General features: G+C 36.0%; 2 protein-coding genes across 2 annotated transcripts in view; one reads left to right on the forward strand and one right to left on the reverse strand.

Annotated features, from left to right (window-relative positions):
* LOC126297403 (coatomer subunit zeta-1) overlaps nt 1–14,177 on the reverse strand; it is a 31,005-nt gene extending 16,828 nt beyond the window's left edge. The window contains exons 1-3 of the mRNA XM_049988161.1: nt 13,888–14,177; nt 9,949–10,194; nt 7,215–7,348 (exon numbers count right to left, since the gene is read on the reverse strand). Of these exons, the coding sequence (XP_049844118.1) occupies nt 7,215–7,348; nt 9,949–10,194; nt 13,888–13,905 (398 nt within the window). The 5' untranslated portion in view covers nt 13,906–14,177. The remainder of the gene's footprint in view (nt 1–7,214; nt 7,349–9,948; nt 10,195–13,887) is intronic.
* The window catches only part of LOC126297401 (ras-related protein Rab-31), a 443,067-nt gene that overhangs the window by 120,681 nt on the left and 302,361 nt on the right, over nt 1–20,025 (forward strand). The window lies entirely within an intron of this gene.

Below are 20,025 nucleotides of genomic sequence, written 5' to 3' on the forward strand. Positions count from 1 at the left end.
CAGAAGCAGTTTTATTTGACAGGATCCTATCAATCTTACCTTGATTATCATTCACTATTTAACTGCATGTTATTAGTGAAATTTCTGGCTCTGTATAAACAAATGCACATCAAAGGGAAGTCAATTATTTGGACTCAGCATTTTCAAACTAATGAGATGTGTCAATATTTTTCATGAACACCTCTAATTTGTTATCAATCATCTTCAATGACATCCCTCAATAGCAATGAACATTGCTCTGTCCCAATAATGACTCATTCACTCTATAATCATCCCTGCAGCTATGAAACTAAATAAGAGTTATATTTTTTTCCACAACTGAGCCTTTACACTAGCCTGCATTTTGATAAATGAAACACAAATCAGAAGGGATAAACTTTACAAGGAGCTTTCCGCATGCAGCACCTGTTCGCAGTTTACAGTGGATGTAGGCGACGTGTTTTCATATGAACTTGGAGACAGCCAACAGGAGAATATTTTGTGGTAGCCATTAATGGATGTTAACTAGATTCACCTTTATACTACTTTAAACAAATTATTGATGATGTGTGGAGAGCCCTTCACTTTTTCCTTTGGCCATATATAGGCTCTTACTGATCTATACACACAGCATATTACAACAATACATGAACAAATATTATTAATGTTTTTGACTCAAAGGCAGCATCAAGACTTTGGTGATAGACTGATCAGTAGTGTAGTCTCAGGTCTGATTGTAGTGTAACTTGAGGTCTAAGTTAGGATGGAAGGCAACACTTTGGTTTATGAGTTAGTGAAGCCCAGGTTAAATGAAATTTCAATCTATCTTGGGTTGAAAAACTGATCTGTAGCATAGCCCATAGTCTAGGTTAAGCTGGAGGGTGACAAATCCATTTTAGATTATTTTCTGTTTACTTCAACAAAGTGTCCAACAGGATTTTAGAAATACCATGATCTGCCTGCACTCATTATTAAATTTATTTATTTACGGTAGAGCCGTCCACACAAAGTGAGTAACTTGAATTAGTGTTTCCAGTATCACAAGTCCATATATTAAATGAAGTAATTTGTATCAGTTCATCACTGAAACCAAGAAACTGTGTTTCAGATGAAATTACTAATCTTACAAGAGGCGGCCACGACATTGTGATCACAGGTTTATTTCAAGCTTTTTACACCTTTAGTGGGCCATTAAATCAACATAATGTGCAAGAGAAGTTTTATGCATCTATTATGTAACTAATGTATCTGTGCGAGGGGGCTGGTCGTAATGAGTCGTGGTGGTCAAGCAGTTAGCATTTGCCGTTTGCAAGTGGTTTCTTAGTGACGCGATCGTTCGAATCCCTGCTACCACTTCTATTTTTAATCTATATTTTTTTCCATCACTGCTAACATTATTTAATTTATATGACATTTGAGAGGTAATATAACAAAAACTGCATGACGTTTCAATTTATGTTTTCCATGTCTCTATGACAAATACCATCCTACAACATGTGATGAGAGCACACCCGACGAGTAATTGTACATTACTCTTGTGGTCTGGCACATTGTGACTTATCATATTACTGATTGTGAATAACGTCATTCATATCATTATTTATCAAGGTTTGACTTGGGCTTTCCATCCTTGAAAAATGAATTACAAATAGCAAATAGTCAAATATTATGAAACTCACAACAACTTCATGAAAATGCATGTGTGTTTTCATTATATTACATATCATGTGCCAAAAATTTAATAATGTGAGCAATGGTGAAAAAAATATAAATTAAAAAAAGTAAGTGGTAGGTGGGATAGGAACCGCCGCGTCGACCACGAACCCCATGCAAACCATGAACGCTAACTGGTTGACCACCAAAACTTCTTACAACAAGCCCCTTAACATCAGTTACATAACAGATGAGTACAACTTCTCTTGCAATTTTCTTGGAATTGCCAGAGTATTGCACCTTACTACTTGCAAATTATGTTGCAGTAGTGGCCTACTGAAGGTGTACAAAGTTTGAAGTAAATCCGTGATCCCAACATTGTGGCATCCACTTGTTAGCATAAAAAGCCCAAAAAACTACACACATCGGTATGAAAACCCCAACATGTGACAAAGACAGAAAATTAAAACTTGAGGTTAATTTAGTTTGTGTTTATGCATATTTTCACCTGCAAACGTAAGACTTTTCTATGAAAATTAAGTTTCACCTCATTCTTGCATCTGATCTATCAACATTATTATGTTACAAATTAATATATTATTTCGTCCACTATCTAAATGAAATTATATTGTTATGTCATTAGCTATACAAATCAGCTGTTCCACTATTTTTAATTCTTATGATTTCTTACAACTGGCATTACCAAAATAGCCTGTCCGGTAAGAGCGTGGATGGCCCACTCAAACGTTTTACTTTACCGAGAGGAAGAGTGTACATTCAATATTAGCAAACTTTTCAATTCCTAACAATTCTTTGCCTGCTTGCTCATGTAATTGCAGTACCATTTTATTAATTAACTTACATGTGAATGCAGAATTTACATTGCAGTTGTGTGTGTTAAATACTGACAACACAATCAGCACCTAGGTATAATACAATATTTATCATATTTATGTATATATTGGAGTATAGTACTATTCATTCCTCCTTTCATGCTAGGCACAGTGCAGCAGTACTATGGGCTAAGCAAGGATGGAAAATTTATTATGAGCACTTTTCAGAAGCTGTTGTCAGGGTTGCAGGAGGGAAATCATATGGCATGGGTTGTGAAGTTGACATTTCAGATTGGCATGGTATGCTGTGTAGCATGTTTTGTCACTGAGGAGTCAAAACTTTCCTTTGGCCATAGTTTGATGGCAGCCATTCATATGAATAACAGCTGGTTTGTGGTCATGCCTATATACAACACTGCAGCAGATATGATAAATGATGTGGCAGCTGTTACTAGTGGCCAGAATGATTGTAATGGCAGAATTCTTTTCACTCACCACAAGCATCTGGACCCTCATTTATTCGTGATATAGCTTTATTCTGTTACTTACTGGTGGCTAAGTATGTACGTGCCAGACTACAACTCAAAAAATCTAGCATTTGATCCCCACTGGATCCAATCCCTAGTACAACTTTTGATTTTTTCTGTCACTGTGATTGATTCTTTCACTCCTTGTAATGAGCATTTAATGTACAAAATGCTCAGCTGCACTCTGAAACAGAGTCCATGTTACACTGTAGGTTTCTTCTGGCTGGCTATTTCAGTTAAAAGGTAAGAGGAAAGCCAGCACATATCTACTCCAACAGGATCATGTCGAGTACAACACTGAGTTGTGAGCAGCTTTATCTTTTTTTTATCCTGCCTTCCCAAGCTTACTCCCCTCTAACCTAATGCACAACAGCCCAATACTTCAGCTGTATCTGTGAGAGTTTTCTCCTAGTGCAATATTCATATCTTTCTTTTGGTCATCACTTTGACATCCACCCAGCTTACTCTATGCAAGGCAACCACTTCCTGTACAGCCCTTTATGTTGCTTGCTTAGTGAAACTTTCACTCTGCAGTGGAGTGCACACCAATTCTGAAACTTCTTGATAAAACTGTGCTGGAAGGGGACTTGACCCTGAATTTTATGGATAATACTCATACTGACTGATCTATCCAGGCAACTTAAACTTTTTACTTAAGAGTCTTCTCAGTACCATCATCACATGAAAAATGAGTATTGTTACCAACATTTTGGTCAGTTCTTGCTTATAATGCTCAAATTCAATTATCTACCTTCCCAATCATTTTCAAAAAGATTTTGATTTGTTTGCAGCTGTTCCACATGAAAAGATTATTCATAAAAGTTTACTTTTCTTCACATCATCTACTTTTCAATCATCAATGAAGTAACAATCAACCCCCCCCCCCCCCCAGATGACAAATATTTTATGTAGAAAAAGGTCACAAATTATGATACCATGTACTGATTAATCACTCTGTACATAGATATCTATTATTGGTTCTAACTTCTGTCATTTGTCCAACTTTTCTTCACATGACTTTTTCCTATGTGATATTCAAATTAAGCATAATAATGGTTCACTATGCAGATGGAACGGATCTCCCGTGGTACACAAAACAGGTCCGAACATTGTTGCAGAGGCAACAGAAAAAGCATGCAAAGTTCAGAAGAACGCGAAATCCCGAAGATTGGCTAAAATTTACAGACGCGCGAAATTTGGCACGGACTTCAATGCGAGATGCCTTTAATAGGTTCCACAATGAAACATTGTCTCGAAATTTGGTAGAAAATCCGAAGAAATTTTGGTCGTACGTAAAGTACACAAGCGGCAAGACGCAGTCAATACCTTCACTGCGTAGTGCCGATGGTACTGTTACCAACGACTGTGCCGCTGAAGCGGAGTTATTGAACTCAGTTTTCTGAAATTCCTTCACCAGGGAAGACGAATGGAACATTCCAGAATTTGAGTTTCTTAGAAGTAGATACATTAGGGGTTGTGAAGCAACTCAAATCGCCTGATAAGGGCAAGTCTTCAGGTCCAGATTGTATACCGATTAGGTTCCTTTCAGATTACGCTGATACAATAGCTCCCTACTTAGCACTCATATACAACCGCTCGCTCACCGATAGATCTGTACTTACAGATTGGAAAATTGTGCAGGTCGCACCAGTGTTTAAGAAGGGTAGTAGGAGTAATCCACCGAACTACAGACCTATATCATTGACGTCTGTTTGCAGTGGGTTTTGGAGCATATTCTGTATTCAAAGATTATGAATCACCTCTAAGGGAACGATCTACTGATACGTAATCAGCATGGTTTCAGAAAACATTGCTCTTGTGCAACACAGCTAGCTCTTTATTCGCACGAAGTAATGGCCACTATCGACAGGGGATCTCAAGTTGATTCCGTATTTCTAGATTTCCGGAAAGATTTTGACACCATTCCTCACAAGCGACTTCTAATCAAGCTGCGGGCCTATGGGGTATCGTCTCAGTTGTGCAACTGGATTCGTGATATCCTGTCAGGAAGGTCGCAGTTCGTAGTAATAGATGGCAAATCATCGAGTAAAACTGAAATGATACCAGGTGTTCCCCAAGGAAGCGTCCTGGGACCTCTGCTGTTCCTGATCTATATAAATGACCTGGGTGACAATCTGAGCAGTTCTCTTAGGTTGTTCGCAGATTATGCTGTAATTTACCATCTAGTAAGGTCATCCGAAGACCAGTATCAGTTGCAAAGAGATTTAGAAAAGATTGCTGTATGGTGTGGCAGGTGGCAGTTGACGCTAAATAACAAAGTGTGAGGTGATCTACATGAGTTCCAAAAGAAATCCGTTGGAATTCGATTACTCAATAAATAGTACACTTCTCAAGGCTGTCAATTCAACTAAGTACCTGGGTGTTAAAATTACGAACAACTTCAGTTGGAAAGACCACATAGATAATATTGTGGGGAAGGTTGCGTTTCATTGGCCGGACACTTAGAAGATGCAACAAGTCCACTAAAGAGATAGCTTACACTACACTCGTTCGTCCTCTGTTAGAATATTGCTGCGCGGTGTGGGATCTGTACCAGGTGGGATTGACGAAGGACATCGAAAGGGTGCAAAAAAGGGCAGCTCGTTCTGTATTATCACGTAATAGGGGAGAGAGTGTGGCAGATATGATACTCGAATTGCGATGGAAGTCATTAAAGCAAAGATATTTTTCGGCGCAGCGAGATCTTTCTACGAAATTTCAGTCACCAACTTTCTCTTCCGAATGCGAAAATATTTTGTTGAGCCCAACCTACATAGGTAGGAATGATCATGAAAATAAAATAAGAGAAATCAGAGCTCGAACAGAAAGGTTTAGGTGTTTGTTTTGCCAGTGCGCTGTTAGGGAGTGGAATGGTAGAGAGATAGTATGATTGTGGTTCGATGAACCCTCTGCCAAGCACTTAAATGTGAATTGCAGAGTAGTCATGTAGATGTGGATGTATTAATTCCACTCCCTATGCCAGATGACTTTTGAACAAAAAATAATTGCATTAAAATACAATATTTCCAGTTTTATTTCATATTCAATTCATAAGTAGAATTCTTGGAGTCTTGTCTCCATTTCAAGTTGTTTTATTGCTCCTATTCAATATTGTGTTTATGTTCATACCTCACCAAATTGACCAAGTTGTAGCTTCCCATAATAATCTATTCTTGTCTCTGATATAGCTATTTCAACAACAAACTAACTTTCGTCAGGTCCTCCTTCAAGCACATTTCTCTCATCCCCTGTGTTTTCAGACCATGTAGATATTCCATCTTCCAGCTTCTATCTGTCACAGTTGCCAATATTTCTTTTAGCACATTGTTTCCCACCTATGGCTTAGTTGTCAGCTCCCTTTCCCCCTTTAACTATGCTGTTGCATCTCTCACAAGCAGCACAAGGCTTTCTTCCGTCATTTAACAATTCTACAAATATTTTCGAAGTTTTGTGTGTGTGTGTGTGTGTGTGTGTGTGTGTGTGTGTGTGAGAGAGAGAGAGAGAGAGAGAGAGAGAGAGAGAGAGAGAGAGAGAGAGAGAGAGAGAGACCGACCCGGGGGGGGGGGGGGGGGGGGTCTAATTAGGAAGACAAATATATTCTTGGCAGCACTATTTCCCCCTTTCTACACCAAATTATGATTATATAAGTAAAAGTCAGAGTCATTTTTTGTCCTAACACTGTCTTTGTTAATTCACCTACTGGCCTTTTCTTTCTGAATGATTGCTAGTGAGAAACTTTTTAATGGAGGAAATGTACTGGGAAGTTTTTAGCATGCAGCATTGCTTAAATAGTGGTTTGCGGGAGGTTTTGCGAGTTTGCCAGGTGTATTCATGTTTTGAAGGAATCCCCGTCACCTCTCAATTGCTCCCCAAGCAAATATCAGATGGCAGATATTAGAACCAAGAAAATTAAGCAGTTACAACAAAGTTGGGTTTATGTCTTGTGATAGGGGCAACTGCTTGTTATGGGTCAAATTTCAAGAACGAAATGTTTTTACCATAAGCACTGCAGATCTAATATGGCACTGCATGTCATACCCTACTGTTTCTAAAGGTATCAAAACTTCATATTATTCTGAGCAAACCATCACAATACTTCCAGACAAAGCACCCCAACACTGTGCAGGGGAAAATAAAACTATGTTAGACCTCAAACACCATCTTTAAAAGTCAAAACAGAACATTACTGGAACTGGAAACAAAGTTAAAGACTAATATTTACCCTCCATCACAAATTTCATCCAGAGCCAGCATTACTATATCCAAGTTTTCCAGGACAACTCGTTTTTCCACATTTTTTCTAAGGATCTGACTGACAGCGTCATACAGGCAATTCAGTACACTCACAAGAATTAACTGAAATGATTTAAGAAATCAAGAATCAGTGTGTATGATAAAAAAGCATAAGGTTAGTACACTGAAATACAAAAGTATTTGTTATTGTAACCAAATATATAAATAAACTCAGAAAATGCATTTAACTATGCTACCAAAACAGAATTTTACTCAATTCATGTTTTTAGGTGTCTCATGGTTTTAGGTTACACAAAATAAAGAATGCATTAACAGGCAGACAACTATATCAGTTTTGGAAATGTCAATTAAGGAATAAACTGCAGCCCTGTTGAAGCCAATTTGCTGTATCTCTCACCCTGTTGCAACTAAAATATTTGTAAAATCAAGTTGGTCATAGAGAGTCCAGCAACACTGTACCTCATCTGTCAGCAGAAGGCTCACAAATGGCAATGTTTTTATGAAATGAAACAGCTGATGGTGCACACCAATACATTAGACACAAAGGAACTCCCATAGTGTTGCGGCAAGCAAATATCTTTCTCAATCTGCAGACCACATAATTTTAAGCCACTGACAAACAATAACACACAAAACTGTCAATTTTTTTGCTTCTACATTATTATTTTGAATGTAGTTTTTGACAGACTGATATGTAGTGTAGCTCAAGGCATGGGTCACACTGGAAGGTGAGTTTGGTTGCAAGTTGACGAAGCCAATGAATGTGATTTTATGATAACAACTATATTCTTGTTATGATAGGTATTTTACACATATTGGATTTTTGTACATTGTTTTTGTCTGCCAATTTCACAGTATGATGCATCAACGAACTGGTGGTACCAGCAAGTTCAGTATCTCTGCAAACTATACGTACAAATGTACCCTGTTTGCATGGTCCCAACATAAATGGACTTGGACCCTATATAACTTTATCAAAGAGTGTCATGGAAATTCAATGCCTGTGATGAAGAGTTGTATATAATACTCTTGGCAGACAAGGTGTGAACACGGACTGAAGCTTTTCTACTTTCAATTCACTGTGTGCTTTTCAGACTATGCACTGGCCATAACAAGCAAGAAAAGCCCGTCTGCAGCGTCTTCTCCACTCAAAAATAAAGTAATGATTGAGTAAAGTCACACAAAAAGTGAAACAGAATATCTGTAAGCGAGAAATGATAGGGTTTGAGGTTTAAATCAGCAACTTGACAGTTGCAAATCTATCTCCTGTGTCTCAAAGAAAATGTTACTTCAACTCTTATCCATATACAGAGTTGCTCTTCAACCAATGATTTTCTATTTCCTTTAGAAGAGCCACCAGTATGTAATGTCACATAATAAAAGTGCAGCAATTATGCCAGATTTATTTCTATGCTGTTTAGAGAGTGGTTTAGCAAGTAATTTGCTTTTACGCTGCCAGTAGGAAAAGCCTCTAAAATGTCTGAAGGAACAGACATTAAAGTACCAAACTCATCAAAATGACCTGAGAGTTGCAATTTCTGTATTATGAATGTCTTCGATTCTTTTATATTTCAAGTTGTAATATCTTTTTATTTCTTAATGTTTTCATTCCATTTTTATGGTCTTACATCATGATTTTTTTTATTGCCCTCTGTATTTTAATTCACCACTTTTAACTATCCCTAATCTTGCCAATGACTGTGTGCTCAATCTACTTTGATTCTGAAACAGTTTTCTATAACATTAAACAGAGTAAAAAAATATTGTAGTCCACATGTTAATTCTTACAAATTGAGGCATTTTGGAGGAATTGCTCAATCAAGTGAACATTTTGTCAGTAGTTCAGTAGCAGTGCTCTAGGGAAGGCAACAGAAATTATGTTAATTGTTACCTGATGATAGATCAAAGCTACTGAAAGACACAACAATAGATAAGTAATAAAATTAATTACTGGTTATTGAGTTTTGTATGGTAGGTATAGAGTAAATCCGGAGACACACAGTTCCCACAAAAACAAATGTGTAATTGAAGTTGTTATAAACAACATAATCCAATAAATGGGAATAGGAAGTGAAAAGTTTGCAACAAAACATGGGCCGAAATTAGTCTCGATTAGAGATTAAAACAGTGCCCAATTGGATACAATGACTTATCTGTGTGTTTTTAAGGATGGAACCAAAGTTAGGGCTTAATGACTTGAGGTGAAGAGAGAGTAGTGGAACTCAGAAGGCCAACTTTTCATGGAATGCTCTTGTAAAAACAAGTGTGAGGATGGTGAGAAATTGCCTGAAATGATTCGAAGAACTCCTAAACGTTTCTCATGCAACACACTTCTACATAATTACAGCCCACTCATGGAGTTACACTTATATCCACTATGTTTCCTATTTTATACTGAGGCATGTAAGACTTGAAAGAATCTTCCATTGATGCATATGCTGCATTTGCTTCTTTCATACTAATAAGTGCAAAAGACTTTGTTCCACATCCGAAAGAAAGAGACATTGTACATAACTTCTTTGTTTCCAGAGTAATAAAACAGCATTACTCATTTTCTTTATCTTGTAAAATTCAGTTTACAAAGTTAAAGTTAATTTCAGTAAGATGAAATTATACTGACCTCTCTGGTTATATCACTTAGCAAGAGGACTGAGGATATGGTAACATCAACTTGTCTTAGAAATACAACCTGTTGTACTCACCTCATTCTCTTGGGAACTGCCCATTACATAGAAAAAAAGATCAACGTTTGACCTGTACACACATGTCAAACCATCCAACATTATAATTTCTGCATTAGCCCTGTGCGTCTTGGTGAAAAGATTTTTTTCAAAAGTTTTTTGCTCTTTCGCAGATGGAAATATATTTTTGTCATAGTATTTTGCAAGGATCCTATTTCCATCATTGTCAAGTATTGCAATGCCTTTCACAGTGTACAGACTCGGTTCCTAAAAATTCAAAAGTGTCAATTAATACAAATACGAAAACAACAAAAAATTATAATTAGAAGGTAAATAACACATTGGAATAATATGTACATACACTGATGAGCCAAAATATTACAACCACCCGCTTAATAGCTTGTTTGTCCTTGTTTCGAACAAAATACATCACTGATTCTGCGTATCAGGGATCCGACAGTTTGCCGGTAGGTTTGTGGAGGTATGAGACATTAGATGTCTACACACATATCATGTAATTTGCTCAAATAATGGGCCACTGATTTGCGTACATCAAGCGAAATAGGTCACCAAGCCATCAAGGCGAGTTCACTATAAAGCTTCTCAAAGCACTATAGCAAAGTTCTGGCTCCAAGATAGAGACAATTATAGCAATGAACGATGACATCATTATCAGGGAAAACATCAAGCATGAAGGGATGCAGGTGGTTCACAGTTGTCAGTGTCAGTGACTTCAATTACTACCATAGGTCCCATGCAAGTGCAGGAGAATGTCTCCCAAAGCATAATACTGCTTCCACCAGCCTGCACCCATGGCGCATTGCACATTTCGAGCTGCTGTTCACCTCGACGAGTGACTGTGCGTACAACCATCGCCCTCGTGATGCAAAATGTGATTCACCCAAAGAGCCGACATTTCCATTGATTAACAGTTAAATCCTGGTGGCCCCGTGGTCACTGCAACCTTAACTGACGATGTTGTTGTGTCAATATGTGATCACATAGGGGTGGTCTGCTGCAGAGCTCCTTGCTCAATGATGTATATTAACAATGTGCTCCAAAACACTTGCGCGTGCACTGGCATTGTGATCTTTCAGCTGAGATGCCACAAATCACGATCTTTTCCATTTTACAGAGCAAACAAGCCTCCGAACCCCATGTTTTGTGATGAGCATTAGTTTCATTGGCTTACTCTTTCCATAAATACTCACGGCAGCAGCACGTTAACATTCGGCAAGGTTTTCCGTTTTCGAGATACCCTTTTACAGGCTCTGCATAATAATAATCTGCCCTTTGTAAAAGTTGCTTTCTCAATGGACCTGTTCATTTACAATCCATATCTTTGCTAGAGTGACCCTCTGTCGGTATCTGCTCCAATTACATACTTTTTGTATGTCATGCGCTGCAATGTCAGGTGACGAGATGGCAGGAAGTCATTCGTGGTCTTCTCAAAGGAACCACACCAGCATTAATCGTGGCACTACCAAGGAAGGGGCTTTATAGGCCCACTGACTTAATAATTACATGTTGTATCAACATCCTTTGATAAATGAACTTTAAATCAAAGCTTGTGGTGCATTACTGCATTTACAACTGAGTGATTATAGAATTTGTTAATTAAAATTCATTTATCAGATTTTATTCGCATATGCCTTAGAAGCCTCCCACCCATCAGATAGGGATAGATTTCAGGTCACTGTGGAGGTATGTGCTAGTAGATAAATTTAAATATTTAAAATTAAACAATCTTTGCATTGTCGTCTTCAAACATATTTTTATGAAACCATTTTTTATTTTCATTGTTTTTGCTACTGTTGAACAAGTGACATTAATAGACGATGTTTACGCTATAGTTCTACTGAAGGAGTGGTTGTGGAAGTCTTGAATGAATCAGATGTAGATGAAAATGAAGTGGAAGATGGTATAGAGATACACTGCCTGAGAATGTTGATGACGTTCAGCCCAACCTACCAGATGCTAATAGCAACTTTTATAAATTCATTGCCAAAAGCGGATGTGAGTATGTTATAGAGCCATCTTGATAATATCAGTGTTCTGTACAAAATATAGTGCAGGGCAGAGTGAGGCTAAGACAACAAAGAAAAACTAAGTCTTTGTAAGAGGCTTCTCAACTAGATATTCAACACACTGATGAAAATGAGTTATTTTTTTATATATGGCACTTCCTATCATGGGTTCAAATCATGACGATAAGATACCTGCCTATGCTTCAGGGCTGCCAAGTGTACTAAGGACCAATGAGCCCAACCAGATTTTTTGAACTGACTAAAATGTTGAGGCTTGATGATGAGAATACAAGAGAATCCCAGGTCGACATGCTACAGTGAATATGTCTTTGTTCCACGGTCACTGCCCATTCAAAGTACCTCTAAAAAAACTGAAAAATATGGCATTTTAATTAGAATGCTGTCCGATTCCGAAACTAGATACGTGGTCAGCATGGACGTCCATACAGGAAAGTCTGGAAATGAACAGCATCTAAATGGACCAATGAATATTGTAAAGAGATCAATAATACCCATTAATAAATCAGGCGCAGTATTACCACAGATGAGAAAGCAAAGGGACTGCTGTTGATGTTTTTGACTTATCACTGGGGTGATTAGTGAAGACTAATCTTTGTCTTTTAAAACACTAAAAAGGGAAGTGTGGACACCATAGACTACATGGCAAGGCATTACAGCATGAAGAGAGAACAAGAAGATGGCTCACATCCCTCTTCTACACACACACACTGATGCAGCAGCAATAAATACATATTCAACTTCGATCTTAACTTTCCAAATTGGAAAAAGAATTTGCTGAATCACAATAGAATTTTTCTCAGTAACTTAGGTCTTGAAAAATAAGGCCTCATGTACGGAAATGGGCCTGAAACTTGTACAGGCTTCAGAAATGGCATTACAGAAGCATCTGATTCCATCTGTCTGCTTTGACCCATGACATCAATATGGTGGAAATGCCTACTTCCAGTGTATGCAAAGGGGAATTTAGGGCAGGGACAAGCTAAATATACAAGAATGAAAAACACCCCATCATCCCAAAACAAATAATACATAAAAAATAATTTACAGCATTCCACTACAACAAAACCAAAGGAATCTGACATTTCCCTTGGCCTATATAGCTCAACCGCGGCTATCCATACCAGAAAACCAACACCTACTACCCCAAAAAGTGAACTCTGACATTGCCCTTGCCCTAGATAATTCATCTGTAGCTACTGACACAAAAAAATCAACACCTACAACTCTGGAAAGTGGAACCAAAAAACCAACAACTCAAATACCCCATATTCACTACACAAATTAAAACACAACCGGCCTACCGTAAATAAACAACACACGAAATATTACAATTACTATGCAATAAAACCAAAACCTCCGGCAATAACACTTAGGCTGCCCCCCCCCCCCCTAGATTTTGTCATCAACACAAATTTTTGTAAATATAGCGAGGGTACAGTAAACACAACAAACCAATGAAAATCACAATTTTAGTAGAATTTTCTGCTACTGGCTGTACATGTAATTGGTCTACGCAAAAATACATGTAGTCTTTGTATCTATTTCATTATGTCATGATAAGCTTCCTGTAATTTCAGCTCAAGTGAAGAACAGCAATTACATACCATGCTCCAAAAGTATCGCGAAAAACAGATGCTACGCTATATAACCTCACAAATACGGAATATCCGCTTTTAGTTATATATAATTAATTACAATGCTTTGTTCGTAATTGGAAACAACAAATTAAACGCCAAATGAAAAGATTTCTTTTGCATCAAACAAATTAACAGGGCACAACATTCACAGTAAATCCTACGGGTCGTACGTATGTAAATAAGTAACGTCACAGATGAAAAAACAGTATGAATTCAGACACATGCAGCATCTGCAAAATTCTCATTAACACTTTTTAAAAAATAGGTAAACGTACCATGTATGAACAATCCATGGTGTTCTATCACCCAAGGTTCCACGTCAGTCCGGTTCGCTACAGAAAGCAACAAGACGCTAACAGCGTTATATAATGAATAACGAACTACACTTAACGTAAAAACCAGACAGCGCTGAACTGCTAGCACCTTCCCAACATAAAAGTATGTTTACTTGTGGCTTATATTAGGTTTCTTCAAACTACAACACATTTGTCCACAAAAAAAGCAACGATTTACATTGCCAACGTCAAGCGCTTTGACAAATCCAAAGAGGTACATTTGTATAGATAGTTGGTTATATCGATGCTATCGATTGTCTTAAAGATGAAGTGTCAAACCGACGTCTGACCAAGTATGAAACAACATTTCAACAGTAGTGTAATTCTTTACTGATTACTGTGATTAGTTTCTCTTCTCTTATCGAAATCTGACTTTATGAAATAATTTAGGTTCTTCGTTATTGCGAGTCAGTCTTTTGTAAAAAAATGTTTCAATTTTCAGAGAAATTTTAGCGCACAGTCTAAGAACATCTAAATACTTATTTATTATAAACGAACATAAGGCTGTTGCAGAAAACAGTTATTACAACCAACTTTATCTAATTATTTACTTGTTTCTGAAAATTTATAAAGTATTAATTACTCAATCTATACCGAGAGAGGTGGCGCAGTGGTTAGCACACTGGACTCGCATTCGGGAGGACGGCGGTTCAATCCCGTCTCCAGCTATCCTGATTTAGGTTTTCCGTGATTTCGCTAAATCGTTTCAGGCAAATGCCGGGATGGTTCCTTTGAAAGGGCACGGCCGATTTCCTTCCCACTCCCTCCCTAACCCGAGCTTGCGTTCCGTCTCTAATGACCTCGTTGTCGACGGGACGTTAAACACTAACCACCACCACCACTCAATCTATCAGCGGCGAGCGGATTTTAATACTCATTTTGGGACAGCAGTTCGTTTCTTGTGTTTAGTGTTAGCAACTTGCCTTGCAAGGGAAAAATGTAAACGAAATGTCAGAGGAGTAAAGGACGGCCGAAATGATCAAGACAGTAGCTCCATAAGCGACGGCAGTTGTGCCATATTAATTATCTTAGAGAGTTATTTGGCGAAACCTAAGATTTTATAAATTATTTATGAATCGATATATAAACGTACATAATTTACTGATGGTCGTAACTTCTCCCAGAACAGAAAATATTTAAGAGGAGAGCCACCTCATCTCATGAGAGGTTGACAGCTATGCTACGATTCTTGGAACAGGTCGAAGTTATAAGAATTTGGAATTTTCAGCCTGACTGTCCAAGCAAGCACCAAGGGAACTGATGCGAAATACTTATAATCCAAAGTACATTGTCTGTGCTACGAATTTCATCAATGTATACCTCATATAGAATAGATTTCGTTACTTAAATCTTTATGGTAAACAGTTCACAATAAAATCTTTTTTTATCGTCTTACTGTTTGGCACAGGGTCAGCTGATCACATTTTCTCTATTAACACTTTGACTGATATGTGACCACCGGTGGACCCAGGAGCCAGACGCAGAGCGCCCTCTGGCGACCACACATCCCACTCTGATCAGCAAAATGTTTATTATAGTGCAGTGCTGTGCATTCATCTGTACTTCTTGATTGAGTTGACACACTTGTACTGGAAATCAAATATTTGAAATTTGTTTTTTTGCAACTTTGTACACCATCTAAAGATACACAGCGTCCTAAGCAGGGTGCAATTTGTGTCCACCAGCACCCAATAGGCACCAGTTGTGAATCCCAGTGGTCTCATGACAGTCAACGTGTTAAATAATAATGAGCAGCTTCCTTCGTACACCAACTGCAGTATTACTAGGTTTTAACATTCTACAAATGTGAGTGAGTGCTATATATTCTCATGAATTCCTGATGAATTCTCTAGAGCACCATTGCATATCTACCATTTTAGAATTTCATGTGTATACAAAGTCTAGAAACACTAAACTGAACAAACAGTTGACTCAGACAAGACTTGTGTCCCAGAATTCTAGTCCACAAGCAATGATTTGACTGTGCAGATTTGATTTGTATCCAAAGATTTAAACAGTTTTGCTCATACCTGCAATTCCAACTTCCAAGTTTCCACACATTTAATACTAGCCCAAATTTACGGTCTACACACTACGATCGGTGTGCATAGAAGTAGTGTGCACAGACTAATTGACGGTGTGACCTTGCATTTAACTTACAGCAAATATTTTCTGGGCAAACCGCATTGTTTGGCAGTATGTCACATGCAAGATAGAGAGGAAACAGTCTCCAGCCTCCTTAAGAGCCAATACTTTTGGCAAAAGAAATATGGATTGTTAAGGAAAGAAGGGACATAGGTGTGACAAAAGATACAGAGACATTAATCATACCCCACCCAGAGAAGGATGGGAGCCCTGTGCACTTCATGGAGTGAAACGGACTGTAAATATATTCCAAAGCACATGTCAAATTCATTCACACAGGCAATCACTGGAATGTCATAATCAGAAAATTTTGCGAAGATTGGGAAGAAAGTTATGGCATTGATGATGGTCGTCTGTTGTTGATCACGTGGCGTTGTGACCAGAGCCACACCCAACAGCTCATTTCCTTTAAATACAAAACAATGCATTCATTCTTCAGTTTCGTTTCTGTCATACTCGTCATATCTGTCGGAAATTTTGCTATTGTTTGTCGATTTTTTTGTTGTTGTTACACTTCTTTATTTTATATTGTAGATTTTTTTACATATTAATTTCAAAAACTAATATATTAAATAAAAACAACGTATTGCTAATTGAATTTGTTAGACAGAAGCTTGAGCTGTATGGCATGAGCGATAGTAGTTTTTGTAACACAGAGCATGTGGAGGGGGAGATTAGTGTTTTACATTCCATGAGCAAAGAGGTCATTAGATGTGGCGAACGAGCTCTGATTAGGGAAGGATGGAGAACGAAATTGGCTGAGCCATTTCGAAGGAATCATCATAGAATTTGCCAGAAGGGATTTAAAGAAATCAGGGAAAACTGAAATCACGATGTGTGGATGTAGGTTTGAACTGTCATCCTCCCAAATGTAGGTCCAGTGTGCTAACCCCTGCACCACCTATCTTATCAGTTGCTGTAATGCGAAAGGGAAATAGGTGTTATGGAAGAAAATATGAGACTAAATTTAATGCTCAAGTAAAAGAAGATGAACCAGATTTGTCTTAAATTTTATTTAAACGAAATTATGTATACACAAGTTTTGATATGCATTATAGTAGGTGGATATGGCGGGTTCTGCTCCAGGTCTCTGTGAGGCATGGAGCTTCCAGGACCATCGTTCTACTATTTCAGATTCCTGATCACACAAACCATCCCAGTTTTTTCAACGACCTTTGAGGTTATTGTAAATTACATTCCTTTATAAATTTAATGAAAATGCTTTGATTATATTAATAACTAAATATCTAATAAGAATCGAAATAAGGACAACGAAGAATCTGAAATGATCACCTTATTATAAAATAGAAAATAGTCATGATGATTTAAAAATAATGAGGATAAACCATTAAAAGAAATATTCCCATTTTCTACCAATGTGTTTGGGTAACAAAAGAATAATGATGATAATCCATTTCAAAATATTTCCATTTCCTACCCTTGTGTTTGAGAAAGAAAGAAATTTAAAAACAGTTAAACCATATTTAGTTGATACAGCATTTTTTTAAAAACGATTACAGACTATACATTTCAAAAATAATATATGGTCACTCGATGGTAATCATTTCTTAAATGTGACAAAACTTAAAATTATGATAGCAGTTAAGGAAAATATGAAGTTATTTAACATTTTGAATAATCATTTTAGTTTGTTTTGAGAGTATAGAATGCAGAAAAATATAAAATCATGGAATATGGACACCAAACTCTAAATTATAGACATCTCAGAGAAAGTGATACAATTAAAAATTTAGAAATGGGGAAAAAAACTATGTTAACAAAAATCGCTAGTTTTAAAGTATGAGTATTGGGATGGAGATTAAATAGTATAACTGAATTAAAAATAGTGATTCATTAATTATTTCTATTAAGAGGTTGGTCTTAGATCGAATTAACAGAAAATGAAAGAAAAAAAGCTTTACTTAATGTAGAAAATAATGACCAAACTTGCTTCCTATAAGCAGTAGCTCCCACATTAAAACTAATAAATAGACAGAAATCTAAAAATCCTGACAGAATGAGTAATTATAAAGATTTTGTTAAACAACATGAAGAAAACTGAATATTTCGTTGCCCATTGAAAGAAACGATATCCCAAAAATGGACACTACAGTTTATGTACATTTTCTTATTTATTCCTTCAAATAAATAAGTTAGTCAATCAAAAATATTATTATGTATAACCATTAAAAGTAACAAAGTATAAAAAAGAAAAACATATTAATTTACTGTCTTTTAACAAAGAAAATAATTCATACTTCTCTTGGATAAAAGATTTATCCTGACATGTTTCTAATCAAATTAATAAAAAAGAGCACCAAAGATTTATTTATGGTTTGCGATTATTACATTTTAATAATAAAGAAAAATTAACTAATCACATAAAAATGTTTAAGTAATAAACGAGAAAAGGAGAACTACCAAATAAATGTAAATACAATCAGTTAAATTTTATTAGTTTACACAAATGGTTCCTTCTGTTATTTATCCATCATTTGTTATTAAAAATGGATAATTGTTAAGGTAAGCTGAAAAATCCCTTAATGTAAAATACCAAAAATATTAACATACTGGTTTTTGTTATTATATTAAATAACAAATAGAAATTACAAAAAACCCAGTTGTTTATAGATGACCAAATTGTTATAAATACTTTATGAAATCTATTAAAAAGTAGTTGAAGGTATTGCGGAAATTTATTCTGAAAGTGAAATATTAAAGTGATAGCTTCTGAAGAAAATTTAGAAATAATAAATCTAAAAAATGTTTGTCATCTAAAAATTTTATACAAAAGAAAATAAATAAGTTTGTCATCCTGATCATTTGAATGGAAGATATATATAACCATTATTTAATAATTGTAATCTACAATTAAAACACCCTAATTTTGTAGCAAATTATTTTGTAGCAAATTATTTATCTAGCTATGATTCCCATCTTATTGTGAAAGAACTTTGTTATGACGAAAAAGAAATAGATGTAATACCAAATAATGACAGTAGATTTATTACTTTTCGTAAGGGAACAAAAAATTTGCAAATGAGGTTTATTGATACATTTAAAATGTATCTAAAATCCTTGGTATTCTGTCTTCAGATTTAAAAAAGAATTATATGAAAAATAAAAAAAAATTCAGTTGATATAGAAAGTTGGGAAAATCTTAAGAAAGAAAACTTTCAGCAAAAAATTAATTTTACAATATACTGACAGACTAGGAGATAAGTGATGAACATCACATTCATGCTAAATCAATGTAGGAAGAATTAAATATAATAATCTTGGTGAATACCATGATTTATAGTTAAAAATAGATTTTTTATTATTAGCTGAGGTTTTTGAAAATTTTAGAACAATTTGTTTAGATCCATCTTGGTATTTGATGTCACTTGGTTGTACTTGTGATGCGATGTTAAACGTGACTGATCAACCACTTGAATTGTTACATAATTATAATATCGTTTTGAACGTTGAAAAAGGAATAATAGGTGATGTATCCCAATGTTGTAAATATATGTTAAAGTAAATAATAAATATGTGAAAATTTTTAATAAAAATAAGATATCGAATTAATTAGTATATGTAGACGAAAATAATTTATATGGTAATGGTAATGTGAATACTTACCATATGTTGAATTTGAATGCGATGTCCCAAAAAATTTCCATTCGAAAATATAAGTGAAATTTCAGATACTTGTTGAACTGCTTACATTCTTGAGGTAGCTTTTGAATACAAAAAAATTTACATGATTTACTCAAGGATTTACCATTATCTCCCAAAAATAAAATGGTCCCAGGTATTAAAGAAAAAAAATTAGCTAAATCAGATAATAAATATAATTATGTGGGTCCTTGTGATAATTTCAAATTATACTTGTCTTTAGAAATGCAAATTAAAAATACATAGAGTTTCAAAATTTAAAAATGTGATTGG

This window comes from Schistocerca gregaria, chromosome X, assembly GCF_023897955.1.
Source record: "Schistocerca gregaria isolate iqSchGreg1 chromosome X, iqSchGreg1.2, whole genome shotgun sequence".
Taxonomy (NCBI): Eukaryota; Metazoa; Arthropoda; class Insecta; order Orthoptera; family Acrididae; genus Schistocerca; species Schistocerca gregaria.